Raw genomic sequence first — 26,384 nt, 5'->3', positions numbered from 1 at the left:
AAAACTTCTACCTCCGTTCTCTTAACTCAGCCCAGTCTTTTACCACAAGTCACATCTAAGAGTTGAAGCTTCTAGAATGAGAGAATTTACTATGCTATCAAGAAGATATCATTCTTGAATCATGAAGCACTTTTTGTGAGTATTAAGCATCAAACCTTTGACCAAAGAAACTAATTATGCTTGCACTAGGTGGCATGCTCACAGCATAATTTAAACAAATAAAATCGTCCCATCTAATTAAAATTTTAGACGAAATAGTTCAATGTGGAACATGAAAAAGTCCTAGCTTATTTACAAAGATTGCGCACGTATCAAGTATTTCATTAAAAGGAAAAAGAATCTCACATGCATACGAGTGCATTTTGAAAACACAATTTATATAAATTAGTCATCTCGCTAACACTTAAGATTCAGATAAAAGGGCTCAATAAACTAGAATGACATGAATGGGTAGGATCTAAACAAAGAAGGCAGTCGCTGATGGAGGAAGCTTATACAAAATGTAACAGAAACCATACTATTCAAATTATCAATTTGTAAATGCCCACTAGATGCTACATTGAAAGTAAAATAATCACAATCAACAACTAGTAGATAGCAGTTAAGCAACAGGCAGTATAAATTAAGATAGTCGGAATTTATGCGTCTTATTGAATATCGCTCCATCAAGATGCATTAACACAAATCAAGAACTAATAAAAATTGGATATAGATGCTTCTGTTTTTCTATTGGCATAATATATACACGACTAGTAAGCCAATCTCATTTATCAGATGGCAATTTGTGCCTAAAGATATCTCTCACATTTAACTACAATGGTAAAATCCCATTAATGCAAAGCAAAATCGTCTACATCTTCCCAGAAGCATCGGTACATCCATCTTCAACTCGACTGCCCAACCTCACTATGTCTTCAACAAGGATCTTTCCATCTGAAGCAAAAACATAAAATAACAAAAGAAGCCAAATGTGTGTTGTATCATTAACATTGTATACATCTCAGGAATGAGAAAGTCGAGATTATATCTACCGAAAGCTCCCATATAGCAAGATTAGGACATTAGTTGGCCATGAATTTTAAAAAGGACACGACTATTAACAATTCATTTCTTCTAATTCATCTTAATTGACGGAAGCCGGGGTAACTTCTCAAACTTGAGAAATTATTTTCTTTTAGCATTGCACTGCAGTGGTTCCTTCCAAATTGAGAATATTATGCTGAAAAAGATATGCTTTAAACAATAAAGAAATTATATCTGGTGTATTAAATATCTAGGAAACAATAGATGAAGCAGAGCATTTCAAGTTTCGCCAGCACAACTGACTAGATAATGTTGGCGATCCACAAAACATGAAAGGGGGTCCACTTAAAAGTAAGTAAAGGTTTACTAGTCCAAACACATTTGAGAAAAAAAATTACTTAAAAAATAACTTTTACTTATTTCAAGCTTTATAAATATGCTATAAACCTAGACGGTATGTCAAAATGGAAATCACATGCATATAAAGAGTCGAGAATAACTTACCTGAGTCTTTGGAAAGGTTGTTGATTAGTTCTTGAACCCCATCCTTGCCTAAAGTGTCTTTCAAGTACATAGCTGCAGCAGCCACCTCCTCAGGAGTCACTTTACCATCATAATCTCTATACATGTACAACAATGACGATGTTTTAGAATTTCGACCAAGTATGAACTTCTGTAAACCGACTTTCAAGTAGTTAGTTTTCTACTTAAATTAGACTTTATAAGAATTTCCAACAATATTTCCCTGATAAAAAATGCATGTGGTGAAGCAATAGTGATGGTTGACCCGAAAACAATAGCCATGTTTTTTAGCTATTAACCTTAACAGCACTGACAAAATTTAGTTACATCACTCCTCACACCCACAGAAGAATATGCAGCCTCAGAAAGTTAGAAACATTCAATTGTTTCTTCCCCAGACTTAAGTAGTTCAATAAACCATAATGGCCATTTTCTTTAATAACCATCATGCAAGTTCTTTTAGTGCCGAAGGACAAGAAATTAGAGATCATAATCCATGAAGCAATATTGAATCCAACTCCTAAGCAGGACACCAAGAATAAAGGATTAAAACAGTTAAGAATAAAAATAGACAATCCTTAATTTACCTGTCAAGTACTCGCCAGTGATCACCAATCTTTATATCCACATCATCAATTTCTTTCTCGAGCCTTTGAAGCATAGTATCAACCTGGACAAAAGCAACCAATTAAATAACTTAGTTTTTAATACATCCATGCAAGATATTCTAAACATCACCTATATCCTCTTCACACTGGCTTTTCCTTTTCTGTTTTCATCCACGTTAAAACCCTCCTCCCCCCGTGCTTCATAAGACTCTTTCCTCGGCAGCCAGAGAGGGAGAGGAGACATTACTTATAATCCAGGTTACGAAATGTTAGGGACAAAAAATCTCACCTTATCTGTGAGAGCAGATGAAACCTTGTCATGCTCAGGAATTTCATCATCGCCATCACAAGCAGCTTTATATGCCTTCATTGCCTCTACTTTACCATCTATACCATCTCCATCCACCATGCTATTATAAAGTTCAATCTGGAAAGATCAAGAGAAATTTACCATGACCAACTGACATCACTGACTTAAGAAATACATCATCTACACGCAAAAGCACAATGGTGAGTATCAATATCAGATGTCAATCTCATGTTGGATTTAATTATATTTTGAAAATTCTTATCTTCATCCAGCAAAGAAAAATTAGGTCTGATTTTTCTTATCCCATTATGACATGTTAATTTGTCACATGATAGATGATTAAGAAAATGATCAACCCTGAGGGGGAATACTCGCTCTTGGGCAAGATTAGGAGTCTTCAACGTGTTTTTCTATTCTGCATTGAAAGTAACTAGTGACAAACAATAATCAAAACTGAAGTACTTCTCATGGTCAATACAAAGTAAAACTCCATTTGAGTTCTCCCATGATTGCTACTTTTTCTACTTACATTTTACTATTAAGAGGTCTACATCAAATCAAGAAATACCTCTTTATTGACAAGCCTTAGGAATTCTTCACGCTCCCTGCTCACTGACTGTATATTATAAACCAATGGATAAATTCAAACAATAGTGATGAGAACAAAGAGAATATAGACTCAGTAGAAACTCAAACATCACAAAGTTCGTGAACTCCTTACAGAAGCAGAAGCTAAGACAGCTAATGCACGGCTAAGTTCACAAAGCTGCTCGCACTTGTCCAGGGCTCTTGCTCTAGCTTGCTCTCGTGCTTCTCTCGCAGTTGGAGTGGTCATCTCCTTCAAAGCAACATCATCTTCACTATCAGCAGATTTTTTCTTTGCAGCTCGCTCTTCTTCATTTTTCACTTCCTCCTCCTAGAGCCAATTGAACACAACAATGGTATCACCTTCTCAATAAAGCAATAAGTTGCCTTACATCTATAAGATAGCATATTGAACCTGAAGTCAACAACTCAAATTCGAGTAGGGAACATAGAACTTCAGGAATTAGGAAACTCTCAGCCCTCTTATTTATTGTTGGTGTGCATAGAATAGAAGAGTATAGGAAAACAATTCTATAACAAAATAGACTCCAGGAACATATACACAATTTCATTAACCTTGATAAGTTCCTCTTGCATTTCAAGGAAATCCAATTTCCTTCTCCTTTCTGCAACAGAATCTTCAGATGACAACTTTTCCATGCCAACAGTATCCACAACCTCATCTGGGAGAGAAGAGAGTGTAGCTCCAACGGCTTCCTCTGGCCTCAACTTTCCTGATACTGTGAAGGCTCTGTCAACAGCAAGAGAACATAAACATTCAGATATTGTCCAAGAATTAACTGAAAAAAATAAATAAATTATCCTGAATAGGGAAGAAGAAAATGGAAGGAAAGTGCTTCCTTTAAATGAACCTGGAAAGAATCAAAAGTGATGATGGAACAGAGTGATTCAGTGATAAATCTAGCCAATCACGCAGCTGCAAGGAAAAATGATAAATTAATTTTTGCAGCAAATAATTCCATTATGCTAGGTATGTTTTTATGATGATCTCATGTTTGTGCAACGTGATACAAACTTCTCAGGTTTCTGCTAGAATTTCTTTATTGCTATAAATGCAAACCATAACATATTAGAAGAATCTGAAGGGAAGTTCAATTTCTCCTAATAAAAGGGAAAAATGTCTATTGATGGCAACCAACAAGCCCATTGCTCCACAAGACTTTCATTAAGATTCAAAAATAATATAAAGAATTTCAAACTTCAAAAAGATTTTTAAATGATTTGTCTCTAGTTAGAAAAACTAAAGAAAATTCAATTACATCCAGAAAATTAAAATTATGATATTTGCAACGGTGGGGTTATTTTATTATCTATGATAAAGACACTGATATAGTGACAGCAAAGTGCTGCCATCATAATGACGATCTAAATCAGGCCCTTTTCTGCATTTATTATTGACTAAATTCTCCCATGTATAAGAATAATGTAACATCAACCAACTCTCAAACCAATAGATGTACCTAATGTTTTGTACCAAATATATAACGAAGAGTTCAAACAATTCTCAACCAAAAGATGACTTACATATGCAATCTGAAATATAATACTTTGATTTCTGTTTATATTTAATCAGTGCTTATTTTTGAATTTAAGAACCTGTTGACGCATTTCTTCTACTGAAAGTAGTCCAAGCATTCCTCGCTCTCTACATTCTTCACGAAGCTCAGCTTCTGACAGAGACTCCAAGCCCTCTGATTGAATTAATATGTCATCATTCATAATCCTAAGGGGGAGAAATAAAAAACTTAGAATGCCTAAAACAAAAGATCATGTTCAAATATTTAATGAAGTCATACAAGTAAAAGAAATGTGCTAGCAAATAAAAGAAAACATGAGTTCTTTTAAGAGTCAACCTACTTCGTACTTTGAAGGAGAAAAAGAAGGGACAGCTGATAGAAGCTCAATATATTTAATGTGAAGAGGAAGTAATAATATATTGAAGACTTCAGAACATTTACAACTCTTCAATAGAAACTTCTTGATATCATAATGCCAAACGGATAACAACAACTCAAGCTTGAATTACTTTTCCAGCCAAATCCTAAAAATAAGCTCTCAGCCATTGGTCATCTATGCATACAAATCAGAATATGTGCTAGAGACCGTAAGTCGTTACAGAAACCTTAGACAGAAAGGAAATGGGCATACCTTTGCAATCTCTTTCTAAGCATATAGCGCAAGTAAGCATCTGTTCCTATAGAACTAATTCCCATATACTTGCACATATTGACTAACCGAGGCCTATTAGCAACAAAGATTTGAGCATCATAATACACTCTAAATAACCAAAAATATGATATTCATGTATAAAGCAACAGATATTAGAGATTTTAATTGCAAATAAGCTAACCTGCTGATATTATCTAGTGTGAGTGCATCATTGAACAACTTAGCAAAACCCAAGATTTCATCATTTGAGACACCAGCACCTGTTCTAACCTTTATCAAACACATCAAACATATATTAAGATTGGTAGAAAATTTGTAGATAGGATCTGGAAAGGGAAGGTAAATACAACAGCAGACTCATCATCAACTGTATACTAACCCGGTCGAGAAATTCATCGAGGTCCTCAGCAGTTTTCTTAATCTCCCCTTTTCGTGAATTTTGAACTTCCTTTGCCATTTCTTTGACTGTGTCTTGAAGAAACTTTGCATACTCAATTCTGGCAATTAGCTGCCTTTTCAATGCTTCCTACAAGTTTGTTCTTGTAAATCCAATTTTCATTTGAAGAGGACAGAATAAAGGGTAAGTAAACAAATATCTATGTTTCATCCGAATGAAACTGCATATGTTGGCCAGTGTTATGTTTTCCGACCTAAAATACAAGGCAATGGAGTAGATCTACACAAGCCAATAATGGCATGCCGTAGAGAACAACTAGCCAGGAAAAATAGGCCATAGAATCTCAGTTTTCACGAGTGGAAAATAAGTGTCTTTACACAGAAGTGCTTATAAAGCAAGAGTACAGATTGATCATGATGCAGAACCTCATATCTAAAAATAAAATGAATCAAATGACTAATCTATCCATTAACTACATCAAACTTTGTAAAATTTAAGCCCACGTCTCTGAAATGCAAGAATGGTACTATATTTTTTTCGACTTTTCACTACGTCATGAAGTTACGAGCACACCTGTCCACAAAATGATAAAAAATCTATTTGCAGGTTTCTACCACAAATCTTTATAACTGGGCAATTCGAGGACATTTCTAATGTCAATGTGATGCACCAAGAAAATGTTTTGAGAAAAGAACGGCGTAAATATACAATATCTCAGAAAAACAAAAGACATGCAGTTGCAACAATTACATGAATGAGCAACCTTTTAGACGGGCAGAGGACTCTCTTTAAAAATTATTATTTGAAATGAATATTGAAGTATTGAACTGAGAGAAGAAGATATTAGCACAAAAGATATAATATGAGATTGTTGGACATTAAAGGATATATAGTGGCTTAGGTAAAGAATAATATGGAATAGAATAAAGATGGTGTCAATCAGAAAAATGACAATAGGAAAACATGAAACAATTCCAAGCATATTAAGGGAAAACATTATTATATCTTCTTAAACAAACTTGATTCCCCAAACAAGTCCTTGTACTTCGACAAATATTAAAGTGAATAGAAAGGAGTCTCAACAAAAGAGTGTCACGAATTGGATGTCAATTATGCACAAAATCACTGATAGATGTCGACTTTAATTACAATTTCAATGAGGGACAATAAATTTCAAGCACCAAGCAATGACGATTTTTTCCATGCCTTCACGTGATCCTGGTCTATAGATGTCAACTAGTGCGTATTAGAAAAAGCTTCAGAGTGAAGTTCACGCTACTATCATAATTTGGTCTAAAAAGTCGGTCCAGAAGCATGCTGAAGCAGAATACTACCGCTGAATCTATATCACGGAATACCATTCACAGTAGTATTAACTGAGTCTTTCTTCATAAACACAGATTATACGGGAAGAGGGCAGGGAGAAAAAATGATTTAAAAGCATAAAATAGACTATGGAACAGAATTAAAAATCAGAAAAATTAAAAGACGGTATCAATTAAAATTTCAATCAATACCTCTTCTTTCATCTTGTCTTGGAAGGTTGATGGTAACATGTTAGGAAAAAGCTTCAGAAAGACAGGCAACAAGAATTCCATGAATGGGACTATGATAAAAACAGCAAATGGAACTAGCCTAAAAATATCAGCAGTCGTTCGGGTAAGCTGTTGCCTCTCCCTTCTAGAGAGACTCTTTCCACCAGCAAGTTTCAGCAACAATCTTGAACTTATTCTCACATCAGCCCATAGAAGCTTACAGCCCAACCAGTAATGCTGCAGCGTCGATACAGACTCATTTTTCCAGTGCAAAATTTTTTTAGCCCAGTCTTCCCTGAAAGGAAAGATAATGCATGAAAAAAGGACATGAGATAATAACCAGATTGTTTGGTCCAAAAATAAAAAATCATAACACTGGAGAACAATCCAACCTGCTCATTGAAATGACAGCTCTAAAAGCTGGACCGATTCCCAGAAGCCTAGCCCACAGCCTCCACAAAATGGATTTTGCAACCTTCTGAGGTTCTTCTAGCTGTTTAGCTTTTGCTTTGGCCTTTGCAGTGCTTAGACCTACAACAGCTTGATCACATTCCTCTGGAGATGCTTCCTTTCTCTTTTTGGTAACCAATATCTCATCATCTTCATTATCACTTCCAAAATCAGGCTGATTTGCAGTTGCTGTAGAGGCATATCGTACAGGTTGTAACATTAACCTGACCCCTACATGGGATTTAAAATCTATCCTTCCATTTCCATAATGGCGAAATGTAATTCCATAAGCTTTATTCCTAAAAAAGCCTAATGTTGAAAGATTCAACAATTGCCTGAAAACTGAAGCTTCAGTATTAGATTCTGAATTATCTGAACCTCGAGAGAAGTGGTTTGCAACAGATCTGAAACCACAAGAATCTGAAAGCTGACTAGATTGCTCCAGACCCAAAGTTCGGTAACTTTGAATTGATCGAACAGGAATATTCTTTCTCCTCCTCAATATTGCCCTAGAAGCCATCATCGAGTTTTCCTCTCTTTGAGAAAGAAAACTGAAGTCACATTCCCAGCACCCTACTAGTTAAGCTTGGGATAAAAATAGAAATCGCCATTCAAATTCTTCATTTCATGATAAGAACATAGATTGCTTGCAAAAATAATACTGCCAGTCATGCACCACAAAATGGTTCCACATAAAATAAATTTACAAATGAAACTTCTTGTCGACTCTAAGATAAACGGAAATTCCTTACAATAATGGTGTTTTTCATAATTGAATTAAAAAAATAAATAAAAATCAATCAAAATTCTCATAAATGTGATAGACTAGAAAAAATGTAATGAAGGGCCTATACATATGTCATCTCTGCACATATTGGTATTGTAAGTTTTTGAATGGAAATTTTTATCTCTCTACTTAAAAGGCAGTATGATGTCCAATTTCCAGCATTTCTGGAGAACATATTAATGGCCGTAGTCAACTATTTGGACTGCAATTTAATGCTAAGATCATAATTTTCTCAATCCGAATGCCAGAACTCTAAGTTGCAATAGTAAGGTGCTGAATGAAATATATAGTTTTCAAATTCAACTTTCCCAAACTTTCAAGAAATCAAATACTTGGACAGAAACAATAACTCATCTGTCTGTTTATAAACGAACCCGTTGCACAAGAAACGGGCGTAAAACAAAAAAAAAAATGAGATTTTTCTTGAAGATATTCCCGAATCAATAATAAAAATTAGAAAACACGCAAATAATAATAATAATTTCAAACACATCAAAATTGTTGCTCAGAGAGCAGCGTGACTTACAGTTTGGAAATGAAACTGATCAACAGAAGTGAAGAATTCTAGCCTTGTAATATATATGTTATTATATGAGGGTATATATATATATATCTGTGTGTGAGACTATGAGATGGAGGGGTTTTAGAGAAATTGGAAATAACAGCGCTGAGGTTTTAGAACGGTAAGCAGACAAGGAGTTATCACTTATCAGTATTGCTCGACAATCAAACCATCAAATTGCAAAATCGAATCGAAACTCCGTTAACATTTTATTTTTGAGCGGAAGCAAGGTTCAATTTTTGCAAACTGTTTTAAACCATTTACCAAAAAAATAAAAATTGAAAAATTGAAAATAAATTAGCCTAAGCCCCCATTTTGTGGTAATGAAAATTTGTGGAATAATTTTTTTTTTTTTAAATAAGTGGTTAAAAAGAAAGAAAATTTTTCGATTTACTTATAATATTAGTTATGAAAAATTGTGTGGTTCAAAATAGAAGAGAAATAAATGAAATTTAATGGAATAGAATTTAATGGGGGTCAAATGGTGGCTAAATTTTATTTAACCCAATGAAAACTTAACACATTCCAGTTAAAAAGATATTAGACATAATTCAATTAAACCTAGTTTAATAATTATACGTCCCAATTAATTAATTAAATTATATCCAAACCCATTAATCATCATTGTGGGTGTAAAACTCTCAAATCGGGTGCAGTGATGAACAATGCTATTAAATCATATTCATCGAACAATGCTATTAAATCATATTCATCGATCCTTCATTACAATTGGGCAAATAATTAAATTTAGGTTTTAATTCAAACTTGTACATTTCATTTTCTTCTACTAATAATTATTCTCAAATTTTGCCTAAATTCAAGTTAGATTATTTGATTTTTTTTTATTTTTTTGGTAAATTTTTCTGTGTTTTTATTGATAGATACGTTGTTTTGTTCTAATAATTGTCGGGCTCTTTTAAAGTAGTTCGTTAATATTTGGATGAAGTAGAAGCATTGGATGATCCACAAAAAGTTATAATAGCTAGACATTATTATATTTGAATTTTTTTTATTCATTTTCTTTTATTAGCTATTTTATATCATTTAATTATAAGCAATGAATTCAAGTATTATATTTTTATATTTATGAAGAGAATGAATCGTCTATTATAATTACAGATAGGCGTTATTAGTATCGACTAAGAGTTTAAAATATTTACAATGAAAATTGGTGGAATGGATATCAGACATAATTCAATTAAACCTAGTTTAATAATTATAAATCCCAATTAATTACTTAAATTATATCCAAATACTCATTAATCATCACGATTGTGGATGTAAAACTCTCAAATCCGGTGAAGTGATGAACGATGCTATTTAATCATATTCATCAACCTTCATTACATTGGGCAAACAATTAAATTTAGGTTTTAATTCAAACTTGTACATTTCATTTCCTTCTACTAATAAGTTTTCTCAAATTTTGCCTAAATTCAAGTCAGATTATTCAAAAAATATATATATTTTTTGGTAAATTTTTCTATGTTTTTATTGATAGAGATGTTGTTTTGTTCTAATAATTATCGGGCTCTCTTAAAATAATTCGTTAATATTTGGATGAAGTAGAAGCATTGAATGATTCACAAAAAGTTATAGTAGCTAGGCATTATTATATTTGAATTTTTTTATTCATTTTCTTTTATTAGTTATTTTATATCATTTAACTATAATCAATGAATTCAAGTATCATATTTTTATATTTATGAAAAGAATGAATCATGTATTATTATTACAGATGGGTGCCATTAGTATCGACTAAGAGTTTAAAATATTTATATCATATTGTTGCATTATAATAATCATAATTATATAAATTTGATTTGTAATTTTTTTAATAATAGAATTTATGTTTTAACGTGAAATTTTAGGCTTATGATTTAACTTATTTGATATATATTAATTTTTTTCATTGTTAAACGTGGTTTTAAATCGAACCAAATTGAAAAAAAATTAATTTTGATTGATTTGATTTAAAAATTGAAGTGATTTGATTTGATTTGATTTAGAAAAAATTTCAAAACGTTTGGTCTCACTCAAATCGAACCATGTTCGCATCAGGTGTGGCTCTCTTATAGAACTCGGGTACACCCTGAAAATATGGACCATCGACTCTGTCAATCTCAGATTGGTCCACCATCCTTTCTCTTTTTCGTGGTCCAATCTCGTGATGGCAAAATTTTATGTTCCGTCTGACGCTCCATCTCAAATGACCGTCCTGAATTTTCTAAACTCGTCTCAAATATTTTTATTTTATTTATCTAATATTTTAGATTTAAATGTAAAAATAAAAAGTAAACAATTAATTTGTTAAACGCAATGGTAAATTGGATTTTTAATCCACGCTCCACTTTTCGAAAATTTCTGATCATCTTTATATTTTTCATGTTCGTGAATATGGCCTGTTTGATTCACATTCTTTAAAAAATATATATTTTTAAACAGTAATTTGATATCATTTTAACTACACATTCTTCAATAAAATAATATTGTATGCAAACCCAATTTTTTCCTTATTTTAACCACACATTTCCTTTCGATACACTATTAAAAAATGCATTCTTATGAAAATAATGTAGCTCAAACAAGAGCTATATTGCCCCCCACGGACTATAGTTATCGATTTATTTTTTTATTTTTGGTTGCACTATTTTCTAACATTAAAGATCTTTAATGTTTATTTGTTTTAAATATTTTATTAATTATAATACATGTGATTTCTAATGAATGATTTATGTTACAAATATAACATTGGCAAAAGATTATCGATAGTCATTTTTCAGGGCGGTTCTGTGATTGTCAAGGCTCGAGACAAATCCTATAAATTAGATCCCCTTTTGAAATCAACGTAAATGCAACGATGTATTAAGCAACATATTGCTAACTTAAAACTTAATATTAAAATAACAAACAAACTAAATTAATTCAAATTAGTATGTTGGTTGTAGAAAGCCGAAAACTGGAATTATTTTTTCTTTAGTTCATTGACATAATTCTCACAATTTACCTATCAAACTAAGTTATTGAAATTAACTATAAACTATTTTACATATTACTAGAGATTTGGGAGTTCTTCATGTCAAACTTGTACAACAAATTATATATTAATCAATAATGATTGATTCATTAAACATCTTTGTAGCATTTTCAGGTCCTCGACTCAACGGCTCCATCCTAGATAACACATTAACATTTAACAGTAACACAAGCTTCTGCTCTTTGACTTTGAGCTCTCTCCAATCAAGATACGGTATATTCATAGCCCACATAAAAAAAAAAAGAGCATTTATCAATTAAAATCAAGTAATCAAAATTGTAATAAGTAAAACATAAAAGTCATAAATGAATAGTTGAATACTTAGTGTAAATGAAATCAAATAACTTAAACAGAATGAATAATCTAATATACTAAACTAACAACCAACTACCAAGTTGCCAACAGGGGCGAACTGCGGTCTGCGGAACCAGTGTGACGGTGTTCGTAACTCCGGCGAAGAGGAAATCTGAAAGCTGGAAGGAGAAGTCAAGAAGAGAGACGGAGGCGACGCTGCGATTTGGAATTAATGGGATTTTGATTTCGGATTAGGGAATTTTTTGTGTAAATGGATACTGGGTCATGGATATATAAGTTGGGTAAATTAATTAAAGCTAAGGGCATTGTATTGGATTTTGGCTTCAAGTTGTGGACTGCTCTTCTGCATCACTGGGTTTGGTTCAACTAAAAAAGAGCCCCCCCTCCCCCCTCCCCCCGGATTTTGGGCCTGAGGCGTAGGCCTCAGTTGCCTAGCCTCAGGATTGGCCCTATCGTTTACCTGAAATACACATTACGGTTTATTATTTGATGCATGGGGCAATAAAAAAAACTACGAAATTAATGTATTAAATAACAAGCAGTCATGTGTATGTCACGTAATACTAGGGATGTAAGCTGTCCGATTTTTCACCAAACTATTTAAACCGGTTTGAGAAAAATTCAAACCTAAATCAAACCGTTTTGAACGGCAAAAAAAAAAAACTCAAACCTAAACCTAGCGGTTTGGTCCGATTTTAAACCGTCGATTTCATCTTATATTTTTTTATCTGTCTACTTTTATGATATTAATTTATTGAATTCAATATATATTTATATCTTACTAGCAATAAATATAAAACAATCTAAGCCCTTAATTGAACCAAATTTTTGGGACAAAAAAATGAAAATTTGAACCATTATCCCACAAGTCCAACCGTATTTGTTAACCTGTTGTTTCATGCGTGGGACCCAGCCTCATCTCCAACGGTCAATTTTTTCATTATGGTAACATGGTAAATATGGCTCGAACAGGGGGCTAAATATATATACTAAATCAAAGTGAAATCATAATAAACTAAAACATAATTTTTCTTATTTTTGTTCACCTTTTTTAAGCTAATGACGTTATGATAACGTTACAATACAAGTCTACTAAACGATATATAAGGCCCAAACAAATAATGATATCCAACAAGACCTCGTGATCATCATATCTTAAAAAATATTACTAATTAGATAAAGAGAATAACCAACCACAATAATATAGCTGTTGTTTATAATATCTAAACAAACAATTACACAAACTTACGTTTGTATGTTGTTACGAAACACATTTAATTTCAAGATTCTTGCCTTAGTTTGCTCAAAAAAATTATTGATTTGAAACTTTATTTGTAGAAATTATTATCACCGAAGGCCTAGGATTTCTTTGTCTCCGATTTGGTGTAATGAACTACAATTCATCTTTGAAGAGGCATAAAAAATCTGAAGAAGAAGCGTGTGTGGTGCCCATGGCTCAAGACCGTGTCGAGTGTCAGTTGGAGTTCATCTAAATTCTGAAGAGGAAAAGAGCTTTTGATAGATTATGTTAGTTTTGAAATTATTAGATATAAATTAAAATTATTAGGTAATAATAATATATATGTATTAAAAAATTAGAAATTGACAAAAATGCCTACAAATGACAAAACTATTGAATTTTACATATTTTGATGAATTTTCAAAAAATTTCATTTTTTCATTTTTGTATATTTTTTGCCGGTCCGATTTGATTTTAAACTACAATTAAAATTTTCAAACCTACACCAAACTATTTTGACCGATTTGATTTGGTTCAAAATCATTTCGTTGACCGGGTCCACATGGCACCAAACCGACAGTTTATAAAATGCAATTTCATTTCGATTTTCCAATTTTGGAATTTTTTGCTTACAGCCCTACGTAAAACAATACCGATGGCCTTCACTATAAATAGTATTACATAAATAATTGGCTTTAAAAAGACGAGGAAGCATAAAAGAAAATATCCTTTGACAAGTTGTTTTAGCGCTAACACCAAATCATTTATACGGTTTTTCTTTTTCTTTTATACAAATTTTCTTGTATTAAAACGTTCAGGACGAATTTATAGATCATTCGGGAATTATTTATAAATAGTTCAATTTATAAATAGCTAAAAGCTATGAATAAGTAGATGGTATTTAGGAGTCCCTAAAATATGTTGTTGAAATCCTATCAGAAACGTATCGAACTTCCTTATCCACGTGGCACAACAAAATTACAAATAGCTGATTATGACATAAATTATCTGAAGTGCACGGAAGATGTCATCATATGCTGGAATGATCAAAAACTTTATACGCAGAGTATCATGTGTTTCCTATACTTATTAATAAGCTTTCTGACTCGTGTGAAAGGGAGCCTGCCTCGAGGGCCGATCGGATCGTCCATCGCGCTTACTATGAAATTTGATTATTTATAAATAATTTATAAATTTCGTCAAAAATAGACTCAATAGCATGGGTGAGCCCAAGCAAGGTCCTAGGGGGTCATGACTTTTGATTTTGATTTTTTGTTTTTTTGTTTTTGTGTGTAGATAAGTCATATTTGGTATCGATTTTAATCTAAATCAAAATTAATAATTAATTTTAATAACATATTTCATAGAATCATTAACTTTTCAACTTTTATCAAAATCTATTAAAAATCTGATTTTAAACCTCCACCAAACAGGGCCAAAATCAAAATAAATTTGAATTTTTTCTCTTTTCTCTTACTCTATCTTATACTTTCCTTCACACATTTTATCAAAACATTAATCCTTCTAATTTTTTTTAAAAATTATCACATCTATTACAAATTTTCACTTTCCAATCAAATTTTCAATTGATTATAACCTAAATTTACATTTTCTCCTATCTTATTTGTGCACATATAATATGTCTGAACTGATTATATACAATTTAATTTATATTTAATGAATTGTATTTATTTGATTGAATATTGGTTATATGTTTTTTTCTTTTCAATCACTTAAATTGATTATTTATATTAAATACATTATAAATTTTTTAAACATAAATATGCATTTTCTTGTGAAGAGCAAAATATTAATAAAATGACTGTTCGAAATTAAATGAATGAAAATAATGAACAAAATATTAATGAAGAAATATTTTTTAAATGTAAATCTGCATTTTCTCAAATCAAATATAAATCATTCAAAAATCAAGAACAAAGTATTCGATTCGTACTTAGTTTGATTGTGCCCTCCTAACTAAAAATTTCTGTGTCCGCTCCTGCTCAATAACCTAACAGAAATACTTTAAATTTCATTGTCGTAAATTGTTCACATGTTAAATTCTTCATATAAATAATCTTCTTATTAATCGAATATAAAATTATTTCTCTGTTATTGCTTTTAAGTGCTTATTATAAATAGTAGGTCCTATACAATATGTAGATAATGAATAAATATCAAGTTGTGTGTCTTGTAAAATGTATGGAAAAAAAAATACGTTAAATTATAAATTAAGAACGTCCAAAAATGATACAATCAACTTTTTGAACAGTAATAAAAAATTTATCAAATAATATTTAACTTAGGAATAAGAAAAAAAAAGGTAAATAATTCAAAATAATCCAATATCACAGAGTTCCATGACAACATCACAAGAAGATATGTTTATGGTACATTCTCATATTCTAAGGCAACTATCTTACAAAACAACCTTCTCATATAGCAAGCATATTTTGAGCAATGCAAAACAACAAAAATTATTTCAAGCTATCATACATTTATTCGTCTCGCGATCTTCCATATTACAGATTATCACCGAAGTACAAATTTGAAGCTCCCAATAAACAGTCCTGAGATCCATCCATCATTATTTGATTCACAATAAGAGCACAGAACAACCAACTTTTAAGTCGATAGGTATCGTATAATGACGACTTTTTCCTGTTCATTAAATTGCATGCATCGCTTATTTCCTGCACAAAGATCAACAAGTCAGGTATTTGGAGACGCTAAACCTTCATAGATCAGCAGTTAGAACGCTAAAAACTTTCACGTTTGGTGCATATTGGTCTGGACGGGATAGAGATTGCCAGTTTTTCCGTCAAGTATTCAAATGTTTTGAATCTGATGACTTATATCTTGGGGGTATTTCATCTAATCCACTGGATTTCCCTCAAAAACAGTTGAAATGAGAGGTGATTTTAGGAAAACTGAGTCGATTGATGAAAATAACCTTTGAATCAATCAAATACAAAGCACGTGATTGATTGACAAAAAAAGCTGACGTTTTTATCCGACTGGGACCAATGCCAACCAGAAATGTAACTATGAAACCTGAAGGCCAGATAAAATGAATTGGGTACCCATGCGTCCCCGCTGTAAAAATTTCACTATATTCTATTCACTTTTGTTCAACCCGTCGCAGACTACTCTGGTACGTTTTTTAACCACAGATTAGATAGCTTGTTGACATGCAAATGAAAAATACGTGTAATTTTATAGTCCACGATTTCAATACAAGTAATACTAGGAAGCTATACTTTTCATCACATAAGAGCCTCAAAATATTGACACTAGGCTGCCAACAAATAATCTGGCCAGGGATAGTGAACTTAACTCAATTCTTGAAGAATAGAGAAAGAGAAGCAAGGAAGATTAAAGAGTAGCAAGAGGATACCAAGGGAGTTTGAAAGTGTCTTTCCACCATCCATGTTTAGAGCCATTCGTAATAATTTTATCCAGTTGCAAAATGATATCAGAGAACATCGGCCGCATGGCACAATCTGGATGCCAACATTGTTCAATCAACCTGATTAAATAGCAAAATTACTTAGAAAAGTGAAAATCACAGTACTTGAACTCTACATTTATGAAGCAACTTCAAACCATAAGAAAAACCTCCCGGGAGATTTATCTTGACGCCAAGCTTGACCAAAAAGGCCAAACAAAAAATTTCATAAGTAAATTACCAAGGAACCATGGATGAAGATGATCTTCATACTTAAATAGTGATTCTTATGTTCCTTTGTTTCTTTTCTTCTCTATGTAGAAATTAACTTTTGCATGAACATGAGAATTACATTGTTCAAGCGACCGACATGCCAAGGAGTCTGACCTGCTTGATAGATAACTGGACTGTTTCAAGGCTAGAAGCTCATAAGATCACCCATTATTCTATTTTCTAGGGTGAATTTTTGGATAAAAGTGAAGGTGAATTCTATTCATGATTGTGCTTTTCTTGAGAATCTACTTTCTGGTAGAGTTGCCTTAAGATTTCTTATCTTGTCATGTTCCCTCAGCGCATCACCATGAACGTACACTTACAATAGTACTACATATTACCAAAATCTGAATGGAGAGAGCAAAACCATTTCCTTAAAGAGAGACAGACTAGTCAGTAAAGCTGGTCCTCCACACCCTCAACAAACCCCAAAAAAGAAGTAATAGGCAAGAGAATTAAGAAGTTAATCTCCAGCTGTCTTCTACTGCAGAATTCATGGAAGAAACTGACAGTTCCAATTCAATAAGAAGTAAAACCTAGAAGAGGGAGGTTTTAAGGCATCAATGCACCCAAACTGTGACTACCTATAGAAATGCATACGCAAATAACTGAAAGCAAAAGAAAGACAAATAAAAGAGAAAAGAAACGAATGACTCACTCTTTTAGATCTGAAGGATATTTAGACTTTGACTTGAAAGCTGGTCTTTCTCCTTCTAGGCACATCAACTTTGCAGCTTCCTCGGGAGTCTTGGAAGAAAATGGTGGAGCACCCTCAATCATCTAAATCCACAGTCAGAAAAGTTGGTAAAACAGAAAGTTAATCATTCATATCACAGAATCTGTAAAATGGATGGCAGCATGATATTTTAATATGTTGCAGTGGCAAATCGGATGAAGAGTCATTAATCAGATACTAAAGTTTATTATCATCTTAGAGAATATTGTAGTCCATAATATTTAAAAGAAAAATATTTTTTCAAACTAGATAGGAGGAAAAACAAAGAAATAGGATTATTGGAAAAAGAATAATCATCTCGAAAAGATCTAGCCCCTGTTTGATCCTCATTTTCTCAAAACTTATTTTTCCTTCAACTCATTTTCAAACACACATTTTATGGGACCCACAACTTTTCAATCATACATGTCATCAAACTTCTATCAAAATTTACTAAAAATCTGGTTTTTAGCTAAACCAAATAGGGGCATAGCTGTATCTGGTGGAAATGCTAACCTCGGAGACCAACTACCAAATAGTGATATAATAATTTCCTTACAGATAGTCCCAAGTATTAAACCCAAATTGCTACTTTTCAGGTCTGCTTTTGCAAAAAAGAATCAGGTTTCAAACACTTGTTTGGATCAAAGGGTCAGAGTGATTCAACTGCTCTACAGTCTTTTGAGCAAGCAATACGATCAGTGACCAGGTGATAGGTTTCACCAATGCAACCTCGAAGCAGATATTAGAACTAGAGGTGGCAGCATGAAATTGCTTTCACGTTATGCCTTTCAACATTTAAATAAAAAAACATGGAGAAAAAGCAAAAGCAAAAGCAAGAAAACATCAAATACCTCATAAAGCATAATACCAAAAGAGTGCACATCCACACTTCTGTCAAATATTTCATCTTTATAAATTTCAGGTGCCACGTAAAAACCTACATATAACAAGGAAAAGAATGTTGGGATCGGAAAGTAGTTGATGGCCAAAGCTTTGCCTCCTTCACGGATAGAAACATGTAGATCATTCCTACAATTCTACCAAATTTCTTACTAGAAAAGCCTAAAATGGACCGAGTAATAATCAAAAGTAAAGATGTAAAGCATAACCGTATAACTTGGGATGACTCACTTGAACGATCTATGGCCTCAGGTTGCAGTAATTTTGCTTTGTCAGGGGAAATTGTTGATAACCTAATGACACCGAATCCTGCTACCTTCAGCTGCCCTCCACTATCCAGCCAAATATTTCTGGCACCTTACCAAAATTTCAAATACTAAAAAAAGGTTGCATAAAGTCACTATACACATGTCAATAAAAAAGAAACAACTTAAGCATTTAGTTGCCTTACTTTGGCTTTAAATCACAATGAATTATTGGGTCCGGTTTGCTTTCGTGAAGACAATTCATGCCCCTGTCAAAGAAACAACTCTTGATGTGTCAAAAACAAACAGGGACTGGATTTGACAGTCACCCCTTCCCTCAACACATTGAATTATGCACTTTGCCTCCTTATTCCCTGGATTGTACATTGTCATTCATCCATCCTTATTACTCTGGAGGTTATATCATGGACATATGCCAAACTATGACCCACTTCACCAAAGAACAATATGTCCCAGAATGGTGTAAGTAGGATCATTGATGTCCAAGTAACAGTATATCATGAACAACATATGTGCTATGCCAATGTCTTGACTAAATTTTAACTGGCAGGTCTTGCTCCCATGAACTTTATATACAGGGGGGAAAAAGAATAAAAAAGAAACTCAATAAAAAAGGGAAGGAAAAAACTAAACAGCAGGATTGAAGAGGATTCACATCCAAACAACCAAAAGCAGAATATGGTGGCTGGGTTTGACCTGCTCACTCTCCCAAGATTCTATACTTTCTAGTACAGACAATCACTTGATGAACCCAGTGATTTATGTTTCATGCTCTTAAATATAATCTTATATGAACCTAATCCATATGGAAAATTTGATAAACAACTAATTATTATGCAAAGGCCAGGGGCATTTTGAATGGTTAAGTGACTAGAACAAATATTTATTTAGGTTATAGAGAACTTCCACCCCCACCCACTCAACCCCACAATGCTAAAACGTTTACTCCTCCATTGCAGACAATATAATGCAGGATATGTTGAAGAGCAATAATAGAAATTACTAACGTTCAAGTGAACTTCCAAAGCAGATTAATGACACAAGGAAGATAATAATTGATTCAGACTACATATTTCTTATGCAAATGGTAGAAGAACTCAAATTACCTGGCAATTTCAATGGCAAATCTTAACGCTTTTGATGGAGATAGACGTCCTTTCTTTTGAAGATAGCCACTAAGATCACCCTGAAAATTTCAGTGCAAAAATGAGCTTATATCGAGCATGCTACTGTAAGAAGGTATATACAGATTTCTCTGCTTAATCACCAACTTCGAACGTAGAGCAAATTAAATTAGCCAAAGAATAAATTAAATTTCAGAAATCAACGCAATTCGACTTCCACTTGTGAAGTTAAATGACAAGCAAATTTAAGGTCGTGAACTCCAAAACTAATGCAAATAAATAAACAGAATGGAAATTGAATTCCACATAATCATGAATGGATGCCATAAATTGACACAATGTTCAAGAATACACGTCATGAACACAATAATGTGAACTCATATGCACACACTCATGCCCACATGAACACGTGACAAACACAAAGTCAAGCGTACACACAATGATGTACATGTATGGATAGAGAAATAGAGAGAGATGAGTACTCTTGAATGATACTCCAAAACGATCATCATAGGGACATTTTGGGTGACAGCACCAACAAACTGAACCACATTAGGATGCCGGACCTTCTCTAACAAGGTCAACTCATACTTAAAAGCATTTCTGCAGTGTAACACACATAAAATTAGTACAGTTAAAAATTGAAAACAACTCAACAAGAAGTAACCCGCATATTTGTGAGCAGGACAATTTCCAACAAAACAGAAATGACGAACAAGATAGCTGCATAACTTATAGAAGGAAAGCATGCATTATTGGTCAAGCATTGTATTTGTAGGACTTCTGATACCCAAGATAGCTGCATAACTCTATATAAGAAAAGCATGAGTTATTGGTCAAGCATTGTATCCGTAGGACTTCTGATACCTAAGATAGATGCATAACTTATCCCAGAAAAGCATGCATTATTGGTCAAGCATTGTATTCGTAGGGCTTCTGATACCCATACTCCAGTAAGAGTATTTTCTCATTGAAAATATACTCACATATTAAACACATGCTGATCAATAACAATATCAGTGTCTCACATGCTAGATACTAATTTGTCCTTTAGGCATTGGAGAGAAGAGATGATCAGGGGTTTTAACATTTAATATTGTCATGAGTAGGGATTATGGCCAAAGGAAGCATATAATGTAGTGATTCTACCATATTAACATTTGAAAATCTGATTTTATTTATTTATTTATTTAATGCATTAGGGCAAGAATGAACAGATGATGCATTTTATATATTATCTACCATGATTACTATCAAAAATTTTTAGGGACTTTTTCATACAGACACATTTGTGAAAAATAAACAATCAAATTCAAGACAAATTGCCTTGATACATGCTATTCAAAAGTAATCAGCTTGCCATCAGTGTTAGACTTGCTCTTTTTGCACACATACAGACAGAACATTCAAGTATTCTGAAAGAATATCAAATAAGAAGCATGATTAGTTCTCCTGATATAAATAACTCTGAAGGTGCATAATTATGCAGTCTATTTAAACCTTAAGAGATTATATTAATGGAAATAATTCCAAGTTCTTATCATGTAGGCCACACTGTTGATGAGGATATTATAACAGTTTGCCAAAAGGATGATTCTTGTTTTCATATTCCATATATAGAACTTCCAACAGAGCGAAAAACAACTAAAGTCCCTCCAGAATTCACTCATGTAAATATTTTTTTACCCAACAGTTAGACAAAGACAATTACATTTATGCCTAGCTTGCAAGAAATATAATATAATTCGAACACTGCAGTACAGAAATAGGAGTCAAAAAAGTAATTGCATGCCATTGGTGAAAACGTGCATATGAAGCTATATCATATAAGAAGTGATGTGATCAGAGTACTCTCGCGATCTGAAAACATGTATTTGGATAGTAACATGTAGTTTGAAGGCATAATTAGCTTGCATAAGTGATAAGAGAATACATGTAACAGAATTTTCAGTAAACAAAAAGCTGAGAGAAAGGAGGCATGTACATGCATTCAGGGTCTGAATGGCTATCCTTGTGAAGTATCTTGACAGAAACTTTTGTGCCGTTCCACTTAGCAACTTGATAGGATCCCTGTCCAAAGTTATCAGAAAACAATAATCACACGACACAATCGAGTGAATTAAAAATATTTGTAAGAGAAGGAAGAAAATATTTGGATATTACAACAAGAAAAAGAAACTAAGCCTTTCTAAAATAAATTTAGGGGGTCAGCCATATGAATCATTTTCTACAACTCCACTGGTTCATAGCTAGATCCACGAAGAAGATTAAGCGCAACTAGATTTTTAGCAACCACAACAAACAATTTCCCTCCATTTTTTTCATGTTCTACCAAAATCAAGTCACTCTCATGAACGGGAGCCTCTTTATGCCTACACAAAGAAGTCCAAACCGCCTAAGTTATCCCCCCTTAAATTATCCTCAATCAGCTCCACCTCCACTTATCGGCATATATTCTTATTTCTCATCTTATCTATTTTATTATGACCACACACTCATCTAAGTATTCTCATTTCCAATACATTCATCTTATAGTTATTTTGTCCTCTAATGAACCAACACTAAATACCTGAGTAATCGTATCAGATAACCGACAACTGAAAGCATAAAGAGATGGAGATGCTGTGGCTTTCAAAATATTAACCATCAAAAACACTAATTTTTGAAGAACAAACAATTGTCCTAATTTTTGCAGAAGAAGCTATTGTCTCATTGGCCTTATATCTCTATGTAGATACTTATGTTATTGCAGATTTCAAGAAAATAGACCTCACCTTTGCGATACCATCGCTCTTCCTAATTTGGATGTCTAGTGGGTTGAGCTCATATTCTGGAACTTCCCGTGGATTTGCAACAGTCATTGGCGTCTTTCTGGTTTTCTATGATTATGACATGCACGTCTATGAGTGTCACGTAGAAAGAAAAAAATTCCCAACCTTAATTAGGAACATTCTCGCACTTACTGGAATTTTGGCCCCCCGGGCCTTCAAAATATTATAAACTTCAATATTTCCGTAATACTTGGCATCAACAGCAGCCTGTCAAATTGAAAATCTTTAATTAAATGCACCTGGAAATAGAAGATAAGCAAGAAATCCACAAGGGTATGGACTGGCATTCATGCAATGTATAACCATCATTAATCTTATGATAAGGTTTGAGAACACTAGATATTAGAGTTAGAGACATTAAACTGTAGACCATGTACTACATATATGGCTTATTTACTTGAGGCCACTAGCAAAGGCCATTAAATCAATTTTTTTCACTACTCACCGGAAAATGTAAGGAGCAACTAATTCTTCAGTTACTTCGATTTTTACAGTGGAAATTTCGTTAATAAATATGTTTGTGTATACATATATATTAAACATTCACTCATTACATGAACTTGTAAGTGTTCAAAAACAATTTTATGCAGTCCACATAATACATCTGACATTCACCACTTCGGTATGCAGTAACTCAGTTACAGCATCCATACCTGGTATATAACAAATATAGTTTGATTATACAAACTTGCATCACATTTTCCAAATTTTGTGTTAGTAAGCAAATATATGTACAATCTTCCAACTTTCAACTCATTGAGAATGAAATAGAAAAAACTGTGACGAGAAAGTAACCCTTTAGACAAAAGCAGCCTCAAAAGATTGCTTACAAGCTCCCACTTTCCCATCACTATCTCATTATAATTATTACAACCTTTTTTTGAAATTCAATGAGGTCAATATCTTGCAATACCAACCATTTCCATATAAAATATTAGTCTAAAAACTGAAAACCAAGTAACAAAAATCAACTCACCTAACATAAAATGCCAGAGAAATGCAGGAACCAAATGATCCAAAACAATTTAACTTAACCTGATGATTTACCATTTTTGGCCAGCTTTAATTGGAACGGGACACACATATACCAAACAAAATGCGCGAGCCATATTAAACAAAACAAAAGTGGCAATTAACAGCAAGAAAAATATACCGTGCTACCCCATCGATCGCGAGCATCGATGTTTGCCCTCCTACTTAGCAAAAGATTAACAACCCCCACATGCCCCTCACAGGCTGCAATGTGCAAAGCAGTCCTCCCATCCAAATCAATGCTATTTACATCAATCCCGTCATCCAGCAAATCCTGCACTCCCTTCACGTCCCCTTTACTCGCCATGAATAGCAGCTGCATTGTGGAGTCCAAATTCTCCGGCACCGTCAGCCCATCATCCTCCACCGAGCTCCGCCTTATGGGGTCCAATGAAGACTGCCTCCCAAAGCTGAACCGGAAATTGTTCCGTTTTGGGTCCACCGAGTTCTGCCTCCGGAAACTGTATTTCCCACTCCTTCTCAACGACCCAGTTGAGAATTGGCGTGATATTCCGCGTTTTAATAGCGAGGCAATGTCCATCCCAACAAACTTATTACAATAAAAAAAAAAAAATGACGCTGTTCTCGTCCTTCCTTTTCAGAATAACACCATTCACACTTTCTTCTCAATCAATTCGAATTCATCCAAAGTATTTCCATCAAACCCACAAAATTATCAACGAAAACTTAGCCTTATCTTGTACAATGAATTCGAAATATTAATGGAGTGAAAATGGTTGAATTTGGTGGGCTCTAACTCGTTTTTCAAGAGCTGGAACGAAGCTCTCGAAGAGGAGAAGAGCAAAGGGAAATTGAATGGATCTGAGAATGAGAGATTGAGGAAAGTAGAGAAAGAGCGATGAAAATGGAGTAAAAAAGTCGATGAGAGAAGAAGAATTTGATAGTATTTTATTCCACAAAACGGCACCGAAAAAGACGCTACCGCGAGACGTGTACCGACAATATGAGATTTGCATGCGTGTGAGAAGTTTTATGGGATTGGCTTCAAATGATCGTAACTACAAGACAAACATGTTCTATCGTGCCCAATTTTGGCCTACTACCTTGGATTAGGTCAAGCTTGGAGGTGAGCAGAGGCGTCAAACGAGTCATTGTTACTACTTTGTCTGAAGAATCATGGGGATGAAATTGGTTCACGGATAAAGTGATACAATGAATGTTAACAAAACGTGATTGGATGAAAAAGTTGATTATATTTAAAACAGTTTAATGATGAAATATCATGTAATATTATATCAATTATTATGTCAATGATTATTTCACTTTAGCATAATTGAAAAATTATAACTCGTTATGGAGGAAAATATGGGTATTACTTTATGTAGGTCGAGTCATTCGGCTCGTGCTTTGAAGGCGAACCATCTCGCTCAAACAAAGTGTGCTCGACTTACATCTTGGTGGGATTCGTCACTCTTGGCTTGCCAATGTTTTTATTGAAATTGTAATTTTCACTATTTATGATGAGCAGGCTTAGGGGTGGGCGCGGGTCGGTTAGGTTCTCTTTAAAATCAAACTGAACCAAAATTTTCGGGTATCTAATAAATGGAACCGTCGGGTCCAAATATAATTATGGAATCGTTCGGGTTCGGTTCCATTCGGTTCGGTTTCGTTCGGTTCTGTACTATAATTAAATTTTTTAACATTTATAACAACGTTATATAAGTACGACTAATGATACATTCAATGGTTTTGGAATATCAGATATTAGTAAACTACCTTGTTCAAATGATCGCTACGATCAAAGTTTCGGTCGATGAAAGTCACGGTTTCGATCGGAGGTCAGAGTGTCGGCCGATAATTGTATAGGTTTTGAAATATTAGCGAGGCTGCGAGAGTGAGTGCGAGAGTCGAGACAACGTTATGCACTTTATTGTAGGTCTTTAGGGTTATTTAGTGGATTTGATCTTGTTTAGCTAAGAAATGAAACAATAAAATGAGTAATTGAGCCAAAAATTAAAAAATTAGAAATGAAAAAAATTATTGGGCCAAAAATTTGAATTTATAAATCATTAATTTGTTAATTTGTTTAGAAAAATTAAAATAATTTGATTTATTCAATATAAAAAAAATTAGAAAGATTCAGTTCTTATTCGGTTCTTGGACTAGAACCGAAAATCGAACCGTACCCGTCGTTCTCAATTCAGATACCCGTTCGGGTATTTAATTTGACAAGAACTGTCGGGTTTGGATCGGTTCGATTCGGATTCGAT

At 33.4% G+C, this 26,384-nt stretch overlaps 2 protein-coding genes across 5 annotated transcripts; both read right to left on the bottom strand.

Annotated features, from left to right (window-relative positions):
* Positions 1 to 618: 618 nt before the first annotated feature.
* Positions 619 to 9,164, bottom strand: LOC111393573 (mitochondrial proton/calcium exchanger protein-like). Of its 3 annotated transcripts, none has more exons than XM_023019168.1 (15): positions 8,934 to 9,164; positions 7,563 to 8,205; positions 7,153 to 7,465; positions 5,618 to 5,764; positions 5,420 to 5,508; positions 5,218 to 5,310; positions 4,666 to 4,792; positions 3,921 to 3,985; positions 3,625 to 3,799; positions 3,185 to 3,379; positions 3,032 to 3,079; positions 2,443 to 2,580; positions 2,133 to 2,215; positions 1,528 to 1,643; positions 619 to 933 (listed from the first exon to the last, which is right to left on the bottom strand). In XM_023019168.1, the coding sequence occupies exons 2-15, from the start codon at positions 8,141 to 8,143 to the stop codon at positions 851 to 853; spliced, it is 2,253 nt and encodes a 750-aa protein (XP_022874936.1). In that variant the 5' UTR covers positions 8,144 to 8,205; positions 8,934 to 9,164; the 3' UTR covers positions 619 to 850. The 3 variants fall into 3 exon arrangements, with proteins under 3 accessions (XP_022874936.1, XP_022874938.1, XP_022874939.1); XM_023019170.1 differs by having other exon boundaries at positions 7,563 to 8,200; XM_023019171.1 differs by having other exon boundaries at positions 7,563 to 8,171.
* Positions 9,165 to 15,885: 6,721 nt separating this feature from the next.
* On the bottom strand, positions 15,886 to 25,104 carry LOC111393572 (integrin-linked protein kinase 1-like). 2 transcript variants are annotated; one of them, XM_023019166.1, is made up of 12 exons: positions 24,275 to 25,103; positions 23,254 to 23,328; positions 23,065 to 23,169; positions 22,275 to 22,360; positions 20,773 to 20,893; positions 20,273 to 20,352; positions 19,352 to 19,414; positions 19,132 to 19,250; positions 18,852 to 18,937; positions 17,941 to 18,062; positions 16,959 to 17,090; positions 15,886 to 16,254 (listed from the first exon to the last, which is right to left on the bottom strand). In XM_023019166.1, exons 1-12 carry the CDS (start codon positions 24,692 to 24,694, stop codon positions 16,248 to 16,250), a joined length of 1,416 nt encoding a protein of 471 aa, XP_022874934.1. In that variant the 5' UTR covers positions 24,695 to 25,103; the 3' UTR covers positions 15,886 to 16,247. The 2 variants fall into 2 exon arrangements, with proteins under 2 accessions (XP_022874934.1, XP_022874935.1); XM_023019167.1 differs by lacking the exon at positions 19,352 to 19,414 and having other exon boundaries at positions 24,275 to 25,104.
* Positions 25,105 to 26,384: the final 1,280 nt, after the last annotated feature.

This window comes from Olea europaea, chromosome 4, assembly GCF_002742605.1.
Source record: "Olea europaea var. sylvestris chromosome 4, O_europaea_v1, whole genome shotgun sequence".
NCBI lineage: Eukaryota > Viridiplantae > Streptophyta > Magnoliopsida > Lamiales > Oleaceae > Olea > Olea europaea.
Note: the sequence above shows the minus strand (reverse complement) of the source record. Positions and strands in the feature narration are given on the sequence as shown.

What these genes read in the sequence shown, in the direction of transcription:
- LOC111393573 (XM_023019168.1), bottom strand. Translation starts at nt 8,143, where the DNA reads ATGATGGCTTCTAGGGCAATATTGAGGAGGAGAAAGAATATTCCTGTT. An exon ending in GCTGTCATTTCAATGAGCAG is followed by an intron (nt 7,466 to 7,562) that starts GTTGGATTGTTC and finishes CTTTCCTTTCAG; the next exon opens with GGAAGACTGGGCTAAAAAAA. An exon ending in TAAGGCTTGTCAATAAAGAG is followed by an intron (nt 2,581 to 3,031) that starts GTATTTCTTGAT and finishes TGATCTTTCCAG; the next exon opens with ATTGAACTTTATAATAGCAT.
- LOC111393572 (XM_023019166.1), bottom strand. Translation starts at nt 24,694, where the DNA reads ATGGACATTGCCTCGCTATTAAAACGCGGAATATCACGCCAATTCTCA. An exon ending in TGAGGCCATAGATCGTTCAA is followed by an intron (nt 18,938 to 19,131) that starts GTGAGTCATCCC and finishes TGTTATATGTAG; the next exon opens with GTTTTTACGTGGCACCTGAA. An exon ending in TTGGTATTATGCTTTATGAG is followed by an intron (nt 18,063 to 18,851) that starts GTATTTGATGTT and finishes CTGTGGATTTAG; the next exon opens with ATGATTGAGGGTGCTCCACC.